Source organism: Sus scrofa, chromosome 6 (genome assembly GCF_000003025.6).
Source record: "Sus scrofa isolate TJ Tabasco breed Duroc chromosome 6, Sscrofa11.1, whole genome shotgun sequence".
NCBI classification, from domain to species: domain Eukaryota; kingdom Metazoa; phylum Chordata; class Mammalia; order Artiodactyla; family Suidae; genus Sus; species Sus scrofa.
Genome location: NC_010448.4, coordinates 105,966,203 through 105,985,447, shown reverse-complemented (window position 1 = coordinate 105,985,447; position 19,245 = coordinate 105,966,203). Strand labels below are relative to the sequence as shown.

General features: G+C 45.9%; 1 protein-coding gene and 1 long non-coding RNA gene across 4 annotated transcripts in view; one reads left to right on the top strand and one right to left on the bottom strand.

Annotated features, from left to right (window-relative positions):
• LOC110261178 overlaps nucleotides 1-3,289 on the top strand; it is a 58,388-nt gene extending 55,099 nt beyond the window's left edge. Inside the window, exons 2-4 of one of the 2 annotated variants that reach the window (XR_002345053.1) lie at nucleotides 714-830; nucleotides 956-1,030; nucleotides 2,899-3,289. This is a non-coding gene — a long non-coding RNA (uncharacterized LOC110261178). The remainder of the gene's footprint in view (nucleotides 1-713; nucleotides 831-955; nucleotides 1,031-2,898) is intronic. The other variant, XR_002345052.1, reaches the window with a different exon arrangement.
• Nucleotides 1-19,245, bottom strand: part of COLEC12 (collectin subfamily member 12) — a 192,041-nt gene that overhangs the window by 14,750 nt on the left and 158,046 nt on the right. For both annotated transcript variants that reach the window (XM_021096155.1, XM_021096156.1), the window contains exons 4-8: nucleotides 17,132-17,230; nucleotides 15,085-16,131; nucleotides 4,297-4,785; nucleotides 3,196-3,332; nucleotides 1,598-1,707 (exon numbers count right to left, since the gene is read on the bottom strand). In XM_021096155.1, coding sequence (XP_020951814.1) covers nucleotides 1,598-1,707; nucleotides 3,196-3,332; nucleotides 4,297-4,785; nucleotides 15,085-16,131; nucleotides 17,132-17,230 — 1,882 coding nt within the window. The remainder of the gene's footprint in view (nucleotides 1-1,597; nucleotides 1,708-3,195; nucleotides 3,333-4,296; nucleotides 4,786-15,084; nucleotides 16,132-17,131; nucleotides 17,231-19,245) is intronic.

Below are 19,245 nucleotides of genomic sequence, written 5' to 3'. Positions count from 1 at the left end.
CCTCCCCAAGTTGTTGGCCAAACCCCAAGAGCCAGGCTATGGTGTGACATCCTCTCCCCAAGGACAGGTGCCCAGGGAGCAGATGGGGTGGATGGCAGGCCAGCAGGTGGGGATCCACTGCCCTGGGGGCATCTGAGCCTCACCTTCAGAGCAGATCTAAAATCTTCAAAGGCGGCATCTCCATGTAGGTCACTCTTTTGAGAAGAAATTGGCCTTCTTCTGGTGCCCATCTACGTCCTCTAATCATGCCTTTTCGTGTGAAGGATTTAAAAGTACAAAGGAGTTCCTGTCGTGGCGCAGTGGTTAACGAATCCGACTAGGAACCATGAGGTTGCGGGTTTGGTCCCTGCCCTTGCTCAGTGGGTTAACGATCTGGCGTTGCCATGAGCTGTGGTGTAGGTTGCAGACGCGGCTCAGATCCCGTGTTGCTGTGGCTGTTGGTGTAGGCTGGCGGCTAAAGCTCTGATTCGACCCCTAGCCTGGGAACCTCCATATGCCGCGGGAGCGGCCCAAGAAATAGCAAAAAAAAAGACAAAATAAATAAATAAATAAATAAAAGTACAAAGAAGCCTGCTTGTTTGCCCGCACACACGGCAGCTCCATCTGGCCCCTCCCCCGCAAGCCCATTCCCTGTCCTTGACCACTGCTGCTCCAGCCTTGATGCCTGGGGTGCTGTCTTAGACCTGAAATATGCTCGCTTTCTCTTCTCCCAGCACTATGGATGCTGTGGCTCCTTCATGCTCAGAGCTGGTCCTGAGGCCCAGATGCTCTCATGCCTGCTTGACCTCTGCAGGACCTGCCTTCTTTGTCTCCAGCAAAGGTATTCACAGGTGACTCTGCTCCATTTGGCACAGCGTGTTGCATATTTTTCTATTTTCACATGCATTAGAAGCAAGCAAGGGAGGAGGAGGATGAAAGGTGAAGTTTAAATTGCCACAACTGATTTGCTTTTCAGATCCTGGGGCAGGAGTGGGCTCTGGAGTTGGATGAAGCTTGTGGAGAGGTCTTTGCCTTGAGGAGCTCCGAGAAGGTTCTGTGAAGTGCTTCTGTCCTTCATTGCTGCCTTTATAGGATTCAGGTGCCATCTGAATTGCAGGGACTCCTCCAACCTGTAGGAGACAGTTGTCCCACAAATGCCTTTGTTCGTGGTACACTTGAACCTTCTGTGTGCAGGAGAGTCATAAACTTGAAGCCCAGCCAGGCTTGGGGCACTGATGCTGTCATACTGAAGGGTGGCCTGGCCCTTGTCAGAAACATGGCTGGGGCAGCTCGGAATGTCCTAGGGTAGCCAGGCCCACCTCATCCCTCAGAGCAGCATTTAAAGAGCACGCTTGGCCACGAGTGGGTGGGTTTTATGAGTCATTTCGTAGAAACGAAGAAAGAAATCACTCCATGAAAAGAAAAAAAGAAAAACCTTCTTTGATGGCCTATTGATTCTCAGCCATGCTTTCCCTACGTGGAAATAAATAGGCAGCTGGTACCTAGAGCCTCCATTTCAGGAACATGTAGGACACAGGTCATTAAGGAGGAAACTGTAGGGAGTTAGTCTGGCAAGAGGTGAAAACAGACCATCAATCTGGAAGTTTCTGAGACTTACTTATACTCTGGAGACGTGCCATCCAGCCACCTCCACTCGTTTTCCTGCTCTGAGTCTGTGAGGCCAATCCAGTGGCTCTCTCTCCCTACCGTCTGCTTTTTGATCCATTGCTGGAAAATAAATCAGAGACGGTATATTACTGTTTTTTTTATGGCCACACCTGCAGCATATGGAACTTCCCTGGCCAGGGGTTGGGTCAGAGCTGTAGCTGCAGGCCTACGCCAAAGCCACAGCAACACCAAATCCAAGCCACATCTGTGACCTATGCCATAGCTCACGGGCAATACTAGATCCTTAACCCACTGAGTGCGGCCAGGGATTGAACCCACATCCTCATGGATACTACATCAGGTCCTTAACCGCTGAGCCACAGTGGGAAATCCATGTTACTATTTTTTTGAAAGGAAGTTTGGGGGGACTTTCCCTCCAACATTTAGAAAAGAAGGACATATTTAGGAGGATTTTTGTCAGGATGTGGGCACTGCTTTTGCTGTCCTCTTTGTATCACATTTGTTTTGTTTTGCTCTGTTTGGGGGCTTTGGCATTTTTTCCTCTTAGAAGTATATATGTGATATTTAAGTGCTATTCTTTCCCACTTAAAATATCCAGATCACCCCAGGCTCCACCGCCTTCTACTCCCTGTCCCTCCCATGTTCTAATAACTGTCACAGCCATGGTACTATTGAGCTCTTCCTGGGCTGGGTACCACATCCAGTGTATCTCATGCAGTGTGCCTTTGGGCCGTTACAACCACCATCCTAATAAAGATGATGTGTGGCTGAACTGGGATTGGGCCCAGGTCTGTATGTTCCAAAGCCCAGGCACCTGCCCAAATGTCCTTTGGATGCTCATTCCCTGTCAATTACTGCAGAAATAACTGTTTTTCAGGGCTGTGTCTGCCGGAGTCATTGAGGAGTCATTGAGGGGACCACTGGAACAGTGTGGCGTTAAAGAGCATTGGTATTGTTGCGGATGGACCTCAGTGTCAGTCTCAGCTCTGTATTTACTTGTCTCATGCATTAGTCATTTAAACTTTGCAGAGCTTCAGTTTTCTTATCTGTACCATGGGGGAATAATATTACTTGTAGGCTCTAGGAATGTTGTGAGGTTTATAAGAGAAAATGCCTTGTACAGTGCCTGGCACACAGAAGGAGCCCAATGAATGGTCACTGTTGTTACTGTTGTTGTGGGCTCTGCTCCAGGGCCTCCTCTACCCTTCCTGACCCTACTGAGGCCACATGTCCAGGCCCTTGCATCCCACCCCACCCCTATGGTGCTCACAGCTCTCTCTCTCTTCACAGGTGTCTGGTGCTGGTCTACAGGCTTGTGGCTCTGTCAACAGCCACCGGGAAAAGCCACACAACTCCAGGCTTGATAAAGCCAGATCTTCCAGGTGGAAGGAAGAGGACCTAAATCTCAGGCCAGGAATGCCTCCTCTTGTGGCTGGATAAAGTCCAAATCTCCATAATGCGGCCTTCTGTGTTTATGTGACCGTGAATTCTTGCTATCTTTGAATTCTCAGTAAGCATCCACTTTCTAGATGTAAACGATCCTTAAATTATAGTTTGTCCCCAACCAGAAGTATGCTACAAATATACCTGTTCCTCCCTCGTGTTTATGAAAACGAGATGTGAAGACTTGTCCTCACAGAAAAGTTTTGCATCCTCAAAAATTTCTTTCTCAACCGAAAAATAGTAGCATTTGTCTGTGAAGTTCTTCCAGTGAGGTGGGCAGCCTAGGAATGCAGAGTTTAAAAATTTTGATTAAAACACACACACACACACACACACACACACACACACACACACACACACACACACAGAGCACCATGGCTTTCTTCAGCTATGTTCAAGACACCACAGCCCTGGCCCTGCTTCCCCGGCGTCCGGTGCAGAGCCCGTGACTGACACTCGAGGACAGGCCAGGAGCAAAGACTAGTACGGGAAGTGGCCTGCAGAACACACAGTAGTTAAAACTACATAATCTGGAAAATATCTACCCTGGGCCCTTGTTCCTCTGGGTCTGGATTAGTCTTTACAGTGACAGAAATAACAGACATAGCAGCAGAAGGCAGCACAGGCACAGATGTTCAGCATCAGCCTGGAGTCACATGGAGCCTATAAACACATGGATGGGAGGGCCCAGAACCTGAGCTGGGCTCGCGGGACAAAGGTGACTGAGTTGTACTGAAGGAAATTAAGTGGAATCAGGGGTGGGTCAAAGGAGAGGGACCTAGGCTTGGTTGCAAACCCAGCGCTCAGGGTTTTACCAAAGGTTTCATTATCAAAAGACCAGAAGGTGTCATGATACCTTTTCCAAAAGAAATGCGATCTGGGCTTCAGGAACAGAAGGTTCCAGCCACATGTTAACCAAGGGCTGTCCATCCCCAGGCAAAGCGCATAAAATGCGATGGACAGGGATGGGTTGGCGGGGGTGGGGGGGCCAGCCTTGGACTTTCCTGGAGGAAATGTCTGGGGCCAGTTTGTCTGCGCAAGCTGGGCTCAGCTACGTGGACAAGTGCTGAAGGGACTGATGGTGTTTAGAGAGAAACCCGTGCTGAGTGAGGCCACCTGGCTTGGGGCCGGGGCAGCAGCAGGGTCAGCCTCCCTACACTGCACCTTCACTGCCAAATAAAATGGGGTGTGCAGCCTGCACGAGCACACACACACGGCCCATCTGGGTGAGAGGGGCTGACTCACCGTTGGCCTCGGGCGCTGCGGTGGGCTCGCTCTGCAGGGCCATGGGTGCCGCTGGCCCTGATGGGCCTGGGGGGCCAGGGGGGCCCTTGGGGCCTGGCATGCCTGGCACCCCCGGCAAGCCCGGCAGTCCCCGTGGCCCCGGCACCCCGGGCTCCCCCACGGTGCCCTGTAGTCCCTGGAAGCCAGGAGGGCCCTGAGGGCCCGGGGGTCCTTCCTTGCCAGGCGGGCCAGGGGGGCCTGGGTCCCCACTGGGGCCCTGAGGGCCGGGCTTCCCAGGGGACCCACGGGAGCCTTTGGGGCCCTGCAGGCCCTTGGAGCCTTTGCTGCCACGCTCTCCGGGGGGGCCAATTGGCCCGATTGGGCCCCTCTCACCGGCTGGGCCGGGTGGCCCAGGCTCCCCCTTCTCTCCTTTCTGTCCCTTATTGCCAGTGGGACCTGGGGGTCCCTGCTGTCCTCTGTCACCTTTCGGACCCCTGGGGCCAGGAGGACCTGAAACAGAAAAACAAGACAAATGGCATAAACATACAATCCATGACACCTCTGGTCACCTGGGATGGTTTTGTCACCCCAGATAGGCTGTGCAGGTGAGGATCAGGATGCCTTCCTACTTATCTGCTCCTTTTTGTGTCGATTTGATGAATGTTTATTAATTACCTATTACAGGACAAACACGATGTAAGGTGTGGGACAAGGGGCTGAATTGGATCAAAAAGATGGTATCGAGTGTTGAGTGCTGTCCCGTAATCCCCTCCCACCAGCCTGGCCTCTCGCCTCTGCTGCATCTCACCCAACACTCCTGTCCCTTGCACTGGTGCCACAGGGATACTGCTGGCCTTAGGGCTGAGCCTCCCTGTGGACCAGCTCAGAGGGGTGGGAGGTCTCTGTGGGAAGCGCTCCTGGGGCCCAGGCTGAGGGGGATCTGTTTCATTTTTTCCAGTGAATCGGATACAAATAGGGAAGGTGAACTAGAAGAAAAAAAATAGATGGATCATCTAACTAACAAGGGAGAAAAAAAGACACCATTTCCCACCGAAGGAAAAAAAAGGCGGTTCCCTCTAAAAAATGGCAGGGAGGGGGATGGGGCAAGAAGGCAAACACCCACTTATTCCTTCTGGTTCTAAAAGGAAGTTCACATAACAGGAATTGTTTGGTTTTCTCTAAGTTCTCAGGGGTAACAGGGATGTCACACAAACACATCATAACCAGGATGAGTGACAGTCTGAGGTACTTTCACATCCATTGTGTCACCTGTCCTTCATCTATGACAGTTTTCTCACAGCACATCTGAGGACACGGAGGACCAGAGACACCAAGCACTGTGTTCAAGGTTACTCAGCGACTCAGGACAAATATACCCGGGAAATGAGTCCCAGACAGTCACCATCTGGGGGTGGAGTTGGGACAGGAATTCAGGGCTTCCCATGATGCAAGGAACACATCACAGAGGACACTGTTTTCAAACATTCTGCCTCCCGGAATCTCGGAGTTCCTGAGATCTCACGATTCTATGTGAATGAGAGACCCACACTCGTTCTCTGGACAGACGCAGAGAGCCTTTCACGCTGGGGAGATGAAGGGTTGGTGGGACTCTCATACTCAGTTTTTCTGTCCCCCGACACCAGCATGCCCCACCAGCTGGTCGGGACGGAAAAGTGAGGCAGCCCTTCGCACCTGAGCAGGGGAATCTCACTCCCCATCCCATCCCGGATCCTGATGCACATCACTGCACACATATATCAGCCAAGGCTGCAAGTCCAGCCCACCCATCTCTACATTCTCTCCGCAGGAACCTAGGTCCTGGCCTCATCTTTCCTTACTACGGCTACCCGTGACATCACCCCGGACTTACTGGCAGGACCCTCCACTGAACTGTAAGCGAGTTCATGCCAATGGCCAGAACTGCCCTCAGTGCATTCCTTCTATGGTTCTCTGCCTCAGAAGTGGGAGACTTCAGGATGAAGCATCCTCACCCTGAGCCATCTCCTCCTATCATTGACTCTCCTGGGTGCTGGGTCCTTAGCTCCATCTCCTAGTCTGATGGTTCGTTTCCTCTGGGATGTCCTGCCAACACCTCCAACCTGGCATGTCTACACTGACCTTGTCATCTCTGCTGTGTGGGTCCTCCTTCCATCATCCCTTATCCCACCGCATCATCACAGCCATCTCATCACCATCCTAGTGGGAATGGTCTCTCTCTTCCTCCTGCCCCTCTCTGTCTTTCTGGTAGATTTTTACCAGAAAACATTGTTAAATTGCTCTTCCTACCTCTGACTCCTCTCCATTCAGCCCACTCTGCATCTTTTGCACATTTGCCTTCCTTACACATGCCTGCTTCTTCATAATATTCAGCCCCCTCTCAATAATCTGGTGTCAAGCCTTTCACATCCTAGTCTCTCATCTTTATTCCATCCTCCCCTGCACTTCTGCAAGTTTCTTCTCTTAGAATGTCTTCTGCCCCCATCCATCTGGAGAATTCCTGTTTTCCCACCTGTGATCTTTTTAGGTCACTCCAGATGGAAGTTTCTCCTCCTCCTATAATCTTTTGGTTCTGGTTTGTTCTTTGAGGGCCTTGCCCATCTAGCAGCTAGATTATGGGCCATGGTCATTACCCAGGAGGTGTTTATCCAATCAGTGTGCATCACAGGTCAAAAGGCCCAGGGCACTAATGTAACATTTCGGGCACCCAGAGAGAGAGAAAGGAGAGATTTTGGGGAACCATGTCCTGCCTGGTGTCCCTCATCTCATTCTAGGCAGCACAGTGGCTCCACGCAATCCACACAGCAGCTTGACCCTGGCTGCCAGTGTAGAATGACCATGGGGAGGTGTTTTTCCTCACCCTACTCACACTTCAGAATTGACCTAGTAGTTCTTAGCCACAATCTGATTTTTTTTTCTTTTTCTGTTTAGCCTGTGGAGGCTCATTAAATAGCCTACACCATGTAGTAAAGAGAGGGTAGGTTTTCACTGCTAGATCTAGCTCCTTTAAAAAGGTAACTTAGTTCCTTTGTGTAACTGAGAAATGGTGTCATAGAGATTATTAGCGGGGAAGGTGGCACGTGTATTCCTCCATACAGATATAGCGTAATGGAAGATTCTAGTGGAACAATACTGACAAGAGGCCAAAACAAGCAACCATCTAATTTATTTGGAATAAAGGCAAAAATCAAAGTAACTTTTTTTTCCCCTTAACTATTTCTGTTTTGTTTATGTTCCATGTTTAGACTTAAGAAATCCAAATAATGAGGAAGGTCTTTTGGGAAATTCAAGTACTTTAGAAATCCTTTATCCTTATTCTCTTTGTGGATTTGGCCAACCATCAGTGTTTCTTGGTCTCTGACATCCGGGGTTTTGCCATACTTGTGAATTATGTGAAATGAGTTCACCTGAGGCCATGAGCTAATGCCCACTCCGGGACCTGCCTCCCTGTTCTGAATGCTGACAGACTCCTGGGGCAGGGAGTTGTATTTCTTCCAGAACACCTTCCTCTGGTTTCCAACAGAATTCCAAAAACATACAACTCTATCTTCCTCTCCTGACATGAATCCACAACCTCGCTTACCTGTGTGACAGCTTTTCATTAATCTTACTTCCTGGGGTCATGTCTTTTACGGTGTTCAGCACTTTCTGAACTAAAGTTGTTTGAATGTTCCCCCCTGCCCCAATTCCACATAGGATTTTGGCTTATTTTATGAATGGCATAAAAACATGAATTCCACATTCAACACAAAATACCAACAGAGGCTAATCTCCAGATCTTGAGAAGGAATAAGATATTGGGATGAGAGGCAAGTGTTTATCTTTGGTAAAGTCTAAAATCCTACTTGTGATGGGCTGCCTAGCTGGATTAACATAAAAACTGAATTTTTCAAATGGGCAGAAGACCTAAATAGATATATCTCCAAATAAGACAGAGAGATGGCTAGTAGATGCATGAAAGGATGCTCACATCGCTAATTATTAGAGCAATGCAAATCAAAACTACAATGAGATACCACCTCACACCAATCAGAATGGCCATCATTAATAAGTCTACAAATAACAAACACTGAAGAGGGTGGGGAGAAAAGGGAGCCCTCCTACACTATTGGTGGGCATCTAAGTTGGTACAACCATCATGGAAAACAGTATGGAGGTGCCTCAGAAAACAAACAAAAAATAGAATTACCGTATGATCCAGCAATGCCACTCCTATTCATTTGTCTGGACAAAACTATACAAAAAGTTTACATGCACCCATATGTTCCTAGCACTAGTCACAATAGCCAAGACATGGAAACAACCTAAATGTCCATCACAGATGAATGGGTTAATAAGATGTGGTATATATACACAATGGAATACTACTCACCATAAAAAAGAACAAAATAATGCCATTTGCAGCAACATGGATGGAATTAGAGATTATCACACTAAGTAAAGTAGGGCATAAAATGAAAGACAAATACCATATGATATCGTTTATATGTGGAATCCAAAATATGGCACAAATGACCTTATCTACAAAACAGAAACACTCACAGAGAACAGACTTGTGATTGCCAAGGGGAAAGGGGAGGGAGTGGGATGGACTGGGAGTTTGGGGTTAGTAGATGCAAACTATTACATTTAGAATGGATAAACAACGAGGTGTTCTAAACACTGTATATAGCACAGGAAGCTATAGCCAATCTTCTTGGATAGACCATGATGGAAAAGAATATTAAAAAAGAATATGTATAACTGAGTCACTCTGCTATACAGCAGAAACCGTCAAGACATTGTAAATCAACTATAATAAAAACAAAAAACCCCTGAGTTTTGTATGTGAAGCACTATGTTCATCACAAATAGGTTATCTGTCTCTCTAAGATAAGGTTTTGTATTCATAGCTGTGGATAAACTCCTGGAAAGTACCCTGTTATGGATGTTGTCATCCACAGCTGCCCCAGCGTTGGGAAAACCATCACGGAGCTAGAGCAGGAAGCTGGCCCTCTGCCTTCAGAGGCTGGGCTGTGTGAAAACATACTGTGTGTCCCATGTCTAGGGACTCATTCATTCATATACTTGGATCATTAAGGTAATACTTTGTTCCTTAAGACCTAGAACACTTGCAAATTATTTCTTAAAAAAAAAAAAAAAAAAATCAGGGCGTTCCCATAGTGGCACAGCGGAAACAAATCCAACAAGGAACCATGAGGTTGTGGGTTCTATCTCTGGCCTTGCTCAGTGGGTTGAGGATCCGGCATTGCCGGGAGCTGTGGTGTAGGTCACAGACATGGCTCAGATCCAGCATTGCTGCGGCTGTGGCATAGGCTAGCAGCTGTAGCTCTGATTCGACCCCTAGCCTGGGAACTTCCATATGCTGCGGGTGCGGCCCTAAAAAGACAAAAAAAAAAAAGACAAAAAATTTTTTTAAAATATTAGAAAAAATCACTAGGAAAAAGCTAAAACCACTTGAAAAGTCAGCAATGGATCTCTGCCCACAAAATTGATCATGAATGCCAGGGGTGTATTTTCCTCTAGGACCTGCGTTTAGGATCTGGATGGTCCCAGGCTTTTAGGTATTACTTGAATCTTTTAATGGGAAGCTATTGAAGTGAAAATGAAATAAAAGCCACCTACAGTGCCTTAGAACTGAAGACACTGAGACAAATGATGTGGGATTGTTCATGCACTTGTGCGACTCTGAGTAGAGAAAATGGAAACACTATCTCTGAGGCACACATGACGTCCTACATAGAAGCAAGCTGGAGGTCTGCTTTCAAGACCAAGTGGGTGTTTGCCTGGCTGGGCAGTCTAAAACTCCAGGATACCTGTGTTGCTGTTAAGTTGTCTAAGACTCCAGCAATGCTGTATATGCTGAGACTGAAACTTAGGGTGGCCTGGGTTTGCACTAGCAAAACCTCCTCTCCAGATTCCCAGGCTCCAGAGCCAGGAACCTTGAACACCCAAATCCTCTACACAAACAGCTCAAAGAGGATGGAAGACTTTAAATCACAGCGCTATTTCTTTTCTTTTTGTGTGTGTGTATCTTTTCAGGGCTTTACCCGCAGCATATGGATGTTCCCAGGCTAGGGGTCCAATCGGACCTACAGCTGCTGGCCTATGCCACAGCCACAGCAACATGGGCTCTGAGCCGTGTCTGTGACCTACAACATAGCTCACGGCAACACCGGATCCTTAACCAACTGAGCGAGGCCAGGGATGGAACCTATGTCCTACATTTCCACTGAGCCACGAGGGGAAACCACACAGTGCTGTTTCTGCCTTGGCAACTTAACTGCAGGCCTTGAGAAGAGCTCAGGAGTTCCCCCTGTGGTGCAATAAGATCAGTAGTGTCTCTGCAGTGCTGGGACACAGGTTCCATCCCCGGCTGGCACAGTGGGTTAAAGGATCCAGTGTTGCCGCAGCTGCACCATAGGTCAGAACTGCAGCTCAGATCCGATCCCTGGCATAGGAAATCCATATACCAGGGTAGTCAAAAAAGAAAAAAAAAGAACAGCACAGCTCCTTGTCTTACCCCCGAGATAATTTTCCAATGTGTTTTCCAACACAACTGCTGGTGCTTAACAGAAAGCAGAGAAACCACTTTAATTTCTACTTGCCATTCAACATCTTGGAGACTCTGTTTTACAACCAGGAGTGGTCAGGTTGGAAGACAGGAGAAAACAGTAATATAATCTGATGTATTTCTCTTCACTTAAAAATCTACTTTGCATGCAATGAAATTAATCAAACACATTTAACATTTACGTATGAAAAAGGTGTTTTGGGGAGTTCCCCTGTGGCTCAGTGGGTTACAAAACTGACTAGTATCCATGGGGATGCGGGTTTGATCCCTGACCTCACTCAGTGGGTTACGGATCTGGGACTGACCTAAGCTGTGGTGTAGGTCATAGACACAGCTTGGATACCATGCTGCTGTGGCTGTGGTGTAGGCTGGCAGCTGCAGCTCCAGTTTGACCCCTAGCCTGGGAACTTCCATATGCCTCAGGTGCGGCCCTAAAAAGACCAAAAAAAAAAAAAAAAAAAAAAAAAAAAAAAAAAAAAGAAAGAAAAGAAAAGAAAGAAAGAGTGAAAGCCAGGGGTTAGCAGCACCTGAGCCTAATCCCCCTCCAGGGGCAGGCACCAGTAAGCACTATCAGACCCACATCAACCTTAACCCTGTGGGTATGACTGTCCTCCTTGCATGCATGAAGCTGTTGTTTTTCCACTGTGCTGTCCTGGCTGGGACTACAATGGAGGGGAATCTTAGGAACTAAAGAAGCTCACATTTGGGTATGAATGTGAGCTAACCCCCTGCCAGGCACCACACTGTTTTATTTACATGATCTTATGAAGTCCTCATAACTCAAATTGGTGGATGCAGATGGGGAAACTGAGGCACGGGGCTAAGGGATATGGTACTCATACCCAGGTCTGTCCAGGTCTAGGGTGCTTGGTCTTACCCACCAAATCTCCTGCTTCTCTCAGAGGAGCAGGTGCAGGGGCCCGTTTGCATTGGGAGGTTGTGACTCACACACAGCTTGCAGAGGAATAGCTGGGGGTGGTGAGGTGAACTTGCCACCCAAGATTGTGTTATGAGGTAGACATCCTCCATGTGCCTAACTGGGATAAAATTAACTGGTTACAAATGTTACCAAAGAAGTAAGGCTTTCTGAAGGTTTGGGGGTTTACAGACCTAGAGACCATTGCTGTCTTATTCAACATTTGACTTCATGTCAATTTCCACGTTATCATCTGGCGGCGGTGCAATCTAATCAGTCTACTGCAGCTTTCACTTCCTAATGAGGCAAACGTCACAAGCGGCTGGACTGTCCAGGAAACATTAGGGTTCATGAAGCTCAAGTCACCCAGGATTTCCTGGAAATCCTCAGAGTATTCTGAATCTTGCAGAGGCAAACTCGGCATAAGGCAACCTTATTCCATCCTGCTCCTTCCTGCTTTATCTCATCTGTCTCTCATCCTCAGGGATGGAATGTGCCTACAGAAAAAAAGATGATGTGCGGAAGGAAACGCTTGCTTTCAGCAATGGAGTTCTCCCCCCAGTTTTCTTGGAACAGCATTGCTGTTCTGCAGGTGGTTGAACAGATTGAATAGGAAGGGAATGGCTTGGCTTGAGAAGGTTCTCAGGCAAGCTCTCAGAAAGCACAGGTAGTGAGAAGACCAAGAATAAATGGAAATGGGAAAGCATACATGAAAAAGAAAATACCACTCAGAATCCAGGCTCTGAGGCATTTCAGAGACACTGAGTCAGAAACCTCAACCTAAGCGACCTCTCCCATTTAATGCATCTAAACAGGCCCCCGCCCCTCCTGCTGCATCTTCTGGTGGAAACTGCCATCTGGCTAGCTGCTCAAGCAAAAAACCTAGAAGATACTCATTTCTCTCCTTGCCTCACTCTCCATGGCTGATCCACCCATAAGCCTCATCCAGCTGCACACAGTAGCCCCTGACCCCATGCTCAATTTCTGTCCATAGCACCCCCCCCCGCAACTCCTACAGTGCATTGCTGCTTCTTGGCAGCCCCTTTGGGCTTGGGACACTTCAGAGGGTGGGGGTGGGGGGGACTCCAGGATCCTGTGCATAAGACATCATCAAGAAAGTGTTGGTGTGGGCTCTGAATATCACAACCCCTCCAGCCTGGGGATTCCTCACCTTTGTAGGAGTGTGGGGAGAGACAGCCAGGGGAGGCCAGTCAGGGCCTGTTGCCTGGGGAAGGGCAGGGCTGCCCTTGTTTCTACCTCCAAGATCCCTCCTCAATGAGCAGACCCACTTCTGTCATCTCCTCTGCTACTCTCCTATCCCAAGTCACCCATAACTGGTCCAGTGCCTCCCACTGGACCCCTAGATCCACTTTCATGCCCCCATAATCTATTCTTCCACCGGCACCCAAAATGACCTTTTAAAAATATAAAATCAGGTCATGTCACTGTCTTCCTTAAAACTTCCCCTCACACGTAGAAGGAAACCTCAACTCCTTGACTTCATTTTGTGTCCCTTTAATGAGTATCCACTCGTCTTTGTTTCACCCTCTGGAGTACCTCAGGTGTCATTTAAAATCTCTTCCACATGACAGCCTTTAAAATAGCTGTAGACAGTGGCCTTATCCCCCACTAAGCAGTCTCTCCTACAGGTTAAAGTTCCTGGTCTTAAAATCCTTCTCCACAGCACGTGGTTTTAAACCCCATCACCCTGACCATGTTTTCTTGAGCATGCTGGTCTGTGAGTGCCCCTGTTGAAAGGGGCGCCCAGCGTACCCACTATCGTCCAGGGGTGGTTTTGCAGGGCTGAAGGGAGCAAGATACCACCTTCCTCATTTGGGATATCAGATTTTTATTAACACAAAGATCACACTAGCTTCCCTGGCAGATGTATTTTAGTTGCTCACAGTCAACTAAAGCCCTCATCCTTTTCATGCACATTTCCTCTAAGCCACTCCCTCCCATCAACCTTTGTGTTTGGTCTTTTCCATCTACGAGCAGGATTTTACATTATCTTCTCTATTTCATTCTGCTGCCCTCTATTACTGTTCCAGCCTCTCCAGATCATTCCGGATTATCATTCTATCACCTATTAGTTAGTATATACAGTTTCATGTCATATAAGTGTTGGATGACCAGCTCATCCATATCCCCATGCTAGGCCCGGACAAAGCTATTGAACAGGGCCTGACATCTGCCTCCAGGCTCACAGGGGTGCATGAACTATCACTTGTTATACTCAGCCATTCAACTAGTATGGCAGTCACATGCTGGGGGACTCCCAATGACTCATGTCTCTGTGTAATCCCTTCCCCTTAAGCACAGAGCCTATAACGTGCTTCTAACCAACAGAGCATGGCAAAGGTGATGGGATGTATTTAAAAGTTTGGGAAAACAGTTTATGACTAAAAATAATATGAAGTTCCTACAAATCTTCAGAAGTAGATTTAATCTTATCCGAGGACTTTCAGTTTATAAAAACTGAAAGTTTCAGTTTATAGGGATGACCTGGTTAGGAGTAAAACTCAGATTTCATATGGAAGTCACGTCATTTTCCACCTCTGTGGCCTTATAGTTACTGCAATGGCCACCCATCCATCTGCTCATGACATGTGGAAAGTAGGCATGTCTTAAGGGTAATCATGGTCTAAAAGAATGAATCTTTCTTCCCAAGAAGCCTGGCTTATAATGGCATTGAAATAGCTAGGTACTGAGAAAATCCTAATTAACCAATCTTTCATTCAATAAACATTTAATGGAATACCTTTGAGCACTGTCCTCAAATTCTTAGTCATACTTTTCAAGAAATAGAGCTTATTCCCTTCCTGCCTCCCAACACTGGTTGTGGGATGGACTTAGTGACTTGTTTCCAAAGAAGAGAATATGGTAGAGGTGCTGGTAGGTGACTTCTGAGGTGAGGTCATGAAAGGCATCATGGCTTCCTTCCTGCTTTCTCTTGAGTCACCTGTTCTGGAGGCAGCCAGCTGCCATGTTGTAAGGACACTCAAGCAATATCACATGGTGAGGATCCAAGGCTTCCTGCCAGCAGCTGACAAGCCAAGAGCCATGGGAATGAGCCATCATGGAAGCAGATCCTCAGCCCCAGTGAAGGGTTCAGAAGATTCTTTCCTCTGGCCGAAATCTTAATCAGAACCTCATGAAAGATATCTAGCCAGAACTACCCAGCTAAGCTGCTCCTGAATTCCTGAACCAGAGAAACTATGAGATAATATACATTTGTGGTTTTAAATTGCTGAGTTTTGGGGTCATTTGTTATATAGCCATAGATAACAAAAACCAACATAAATACAGAATTTCCCCTTACCTTGGAGTATCGTGAAATTCTTGATGAGCTGACCATGCTTGGAGTCCACTAGCTTCATTTCTTCCATAATCACAGATAAGTTGGCCACTTCCGTGTCCAACCGTGACCTCATCATATCCTGCTGCATCCTGAGAGAAACAGAATCCAAACGGATGTTGGCCAACGTGTTATTCAGGGAGGTCAGATCGTCTGTGTGTCTGGTCAGCGTATCCGTGCATGTGGTCCTGACTTCATTCAGGTTGCTGGTCAGCGTCCGCAGGTAGTGAGCTGTGTAGCTAATGTTGCTAATGATGTTCACAATATCTGCCTCGAAGAGCTGGAAGCGTTCCTCCAGCTGGTTGAATTTAATGGCCGTTCTGTTCTCTGCATCCCTGTGTACATCCTGCAGGTCTTTCAGGTTCTGCTCGTTGGCTTGGGAGGCCGTGGTGATGTTGTCCATCTGCCCCGCAAAAGAGCCCAGCTGGCTGTTCATGTCCTCCAGGGTATCGTTGTTGGCCTTGGCCAAGGCGGAGTTATTGGCAGCCAGCGTCTGCAAGCTCTGCACCTTCTCCTTCAGCCAGTCTGTGTCCTTCTTGGCTTGAAGGAAAACCTGCTGTAGGTTTTGGAAGTCATTCTTGATCCGCTGGATTGCCTGGCTTGTGTCATCCACGGAGCGCTGCAGACTCGTGATGAGATTCCTCTGCTGCACCTGGGTCAGGTTGAGGTTGTTGAGGTTCATGACAACCACGTTGTGAGAATACATTTGGCTCTGCAGATTGCCCTGCAGCACGCTTGTGTCTTGCTGCAGATTCGTGACATAGCCATTGTAGGCCTGGAGGGTTTTGTTGACAGTGGTGATGAGGAAAGAGTTATTCTCCAAAGTTTCTTTCAGTTGACTCTGCCGGTCCACCAGCGCATCGCCGCTCGCCTGCAACTTCTCCAGAGTATCTTTGTTCTTGCTGGTCTTTTCCGTAATCTCACGAAGTTGCTGACGAAGGTCCAGGATGTCTGATCTGAAGGTGGAGAGTTCTGAGGTGGTGCTGAGAGCTTTCTTCCCCGTCTGGTCCCCTGCAATAAGACACATTTGTTACTCAGATCGGTGGGGTGGAGAAGTGTGCAGGTGAGGTCATATCCCTAAGAGATTTAACTGGAATGTGCTCTTCCATTTATAAAACTTGTGGGATATGCAGACAGCATTGCCTTAGTAAAATCCACATCTCTGTTAAAACAGGGTCCTTGGGAATTGGAAAGGGTGCCAATTACTAGGACAGACTAACTTGGGTGAACACTCTTCTCAAAGAAGGAGGGGGAATTTACCTGATTCTAGAGCACTGGGCAGGATGTCAAGAAGGAAATTACCCTCGGTTTATCAAATTCACCAAACATTCTTTTTTTAAAAAAATTGAAAAACAAAATTACGGGGTAAGAATAGGTTGGAGTCTTTTATTTTTTCACATCACTTTCTACAATTCTTTTCTGCAGTTTAAAATATTTCAAATAGGAATCTACCGAGCATTTTATAGAAGAGCTTTCCTTCCCCCCCATTTTACGGCCGAACCTGAGGCATTTGGAAGTTCCCAGGCTAGGGGTCAAATGGGAGCTGAAGATGCCAGACTATACCACAGCCACGACAATGTGGGATCCAAGCCATCTCTGCTACCTATGCTGCAGTTTGTGGCAATGCTGGATCCTTAACCCACTGAGCAAAGCCAGGGATGGAACCCACATCCTCATGGAGACCACCTTGGGTTCTTAATCTGCTAAGCCACAATGGAACTCCAAAAGAGTTTTTAATAAAGGGTTATTTGTGATTCTTTTTGATCAGGATTGGTTTTCATATTTTATTTGGTACATATGTCTTTTGGGGGGATTCCAAAATTGGTCTTAAACTTTAAAATTTTAACACCTTTGCATTAAATCGTGAGGCAAGATCCAATGCAACATAAAAGTTTAATGTCTTTCTGGGTGAATGTGAGTTTATAGCAGCATCGTTCTAAAAAGGTGAGGTCATTTACACAGAGTAGAGTTAGGGAATTCAACTTAATGGTTCGCTTTCATTGCAGATTACCTAATTTTTTCAGGTCGCTTTCCACTGCTGTGAGCTTGTCATCATAGGTTTGGCGAGATGTCTCCATGCCACCTGTAACATTGTCCATTTTCTCTACAACTAAGATTTGGAAATCAATGCATTAATACACAGACCTGCTCATATTTTATCTTTCAGCTTTAGCAAGAGATCATTTCATTATGGAATAAAGAAAAGATAGTAAAACAAAAAGTATAAATGAAATAAAATACAGGGAGAAGGCTTTTTTTCCCCCCTTTCTTTAGAAATATACTTGTTGCAAGCCCCAGTGGTAGTTTACTTGATTGAGAACTATATGTTCTTAACTCTTCTCATGACTCTATATTTCCTTGGAGGCTTTAGAAATTGTTTGCAACTCATTAAAAATTTTTTGTATTATAGAAATCCTTCAGTCTGTATTATTTTTTACATTAATTTCCATAGATGGAGGCATTAACACTGTAATTATTTACAAATTTTCATTGCTCATGAGACTCCCTACCATGCTTGGCAGGTGTGACTCACTTACCTGGGAGGAGATTCCATGGCAAGAAGCATTTAGCTCAATTCTATATGTAAAGTCATCATAAAAGGGACGCAAAGCCAAGGGTGTCTGCCACTTTGTGTTTACCACTCTGAGTTTACCACTGAGGCTTGAAAATCTGCTTATGACAAGTAAATCTATCAGTTCCCAAGAAGATGCCTAAGTGGGTTTCCAAATAATAATTTGCTGGGAATACTTTTTTTTTCCCCAGCATCATCCTGGTTGCAAATGATAGGGAAAGTGATGCAGCGTTAAATAAACCCACAGTTCTTATTCGTTCTCAGAAGGCAGTAATTCTCCATGGTTATGAATTTAAGTTTATCATTCTAAAATGCCTAGGAAGTGTCTCCTGAGGCTAAAGAAACAAAAGCAAAAATAAACAAATGAGACCTACTTAAACTTAAAAGCTTTTGCATAGCAAAGGACACTATTGACAAAATGAAAAGAACCTACTGAATGAAAACATGTACAAATGATATGGCCCATAGGGATTAATGACCAAAATATGTAAAGAGCTCATATAACTCAATATCAAAAAGTCAAACGAGCTGATAAATAAATGGACAGAAGACCTGAATAGATATTTTTTCAAAATAAGATATATAGATAGCCAACAGGCATGTGAAAAAAACGCAAAACACCACTAATTATCAGAGAAATGCAAATCAAAACCACAATATCACCTGTCAGAATGGCTATCATCCAAGTTTACCAAAAACTAGTGTTGGCAAGGATGTGGAAAAAAAGGGAACCCTAGTACATTGTTGGTAAAAATGTAAATGGAAAACAGTGATGAGGTTCCTCAAAAAACAAAAAATAGAACTACCACATGACCCAGCAATTCCACTGCTGGGTATATAGCTGAAGAAAATGAAAATACTAATTTGAAAAGATACATGTAACCCCAATGTTCCTAGCACCATTATTTATAATAGTCAAGATATGAAATCAACCCAAGTGACCATCAAGAGAAGAATGGATACAGGAGATATGGCATATGTATGGTGGAATATTACTCAGCCATAAAAAGAATGAAATTCTGCCATTTGTGACAACATAGATGGAACTGTTGGGTGTTATGCTAAGTGAAATAAGTCAAAGACAGAAAGATGAATACTGAATGTTATCACTTATATGTGGGATCTAAAAAATAAAAGAAGCAAATATGCATAACAAAACAGACACAGATTCACAGATACAGAGAACAAACTAGTGGTTACAGTGGGGAGAGAGAAAGGGGGAGGGAGCAGGACAAGGATAGGGGATTAAGAGATGCAAACTGTATAAAATGAAGAACAAGGATATATTGTACAGCACAGGGAAATAAAGCCATTATTTTGTAAAAACTTTAAGTAACTTTAAAAACTTTTAATAACTTAAAATGTAATAACTTTAAATGGAGTATAATCCATAAAAACACTGAATTACTATGTTGTACACCTGAAACTAACATAATATTAAAAATCAACTATACTTGAATAAAAAATAAAGATAGAAAAGAAATAAAGTATATAAAGTGAAAAAACAACAAAAAATAAAATGTCTAATAAGGGCATATCTCTCCAGAAGTTTC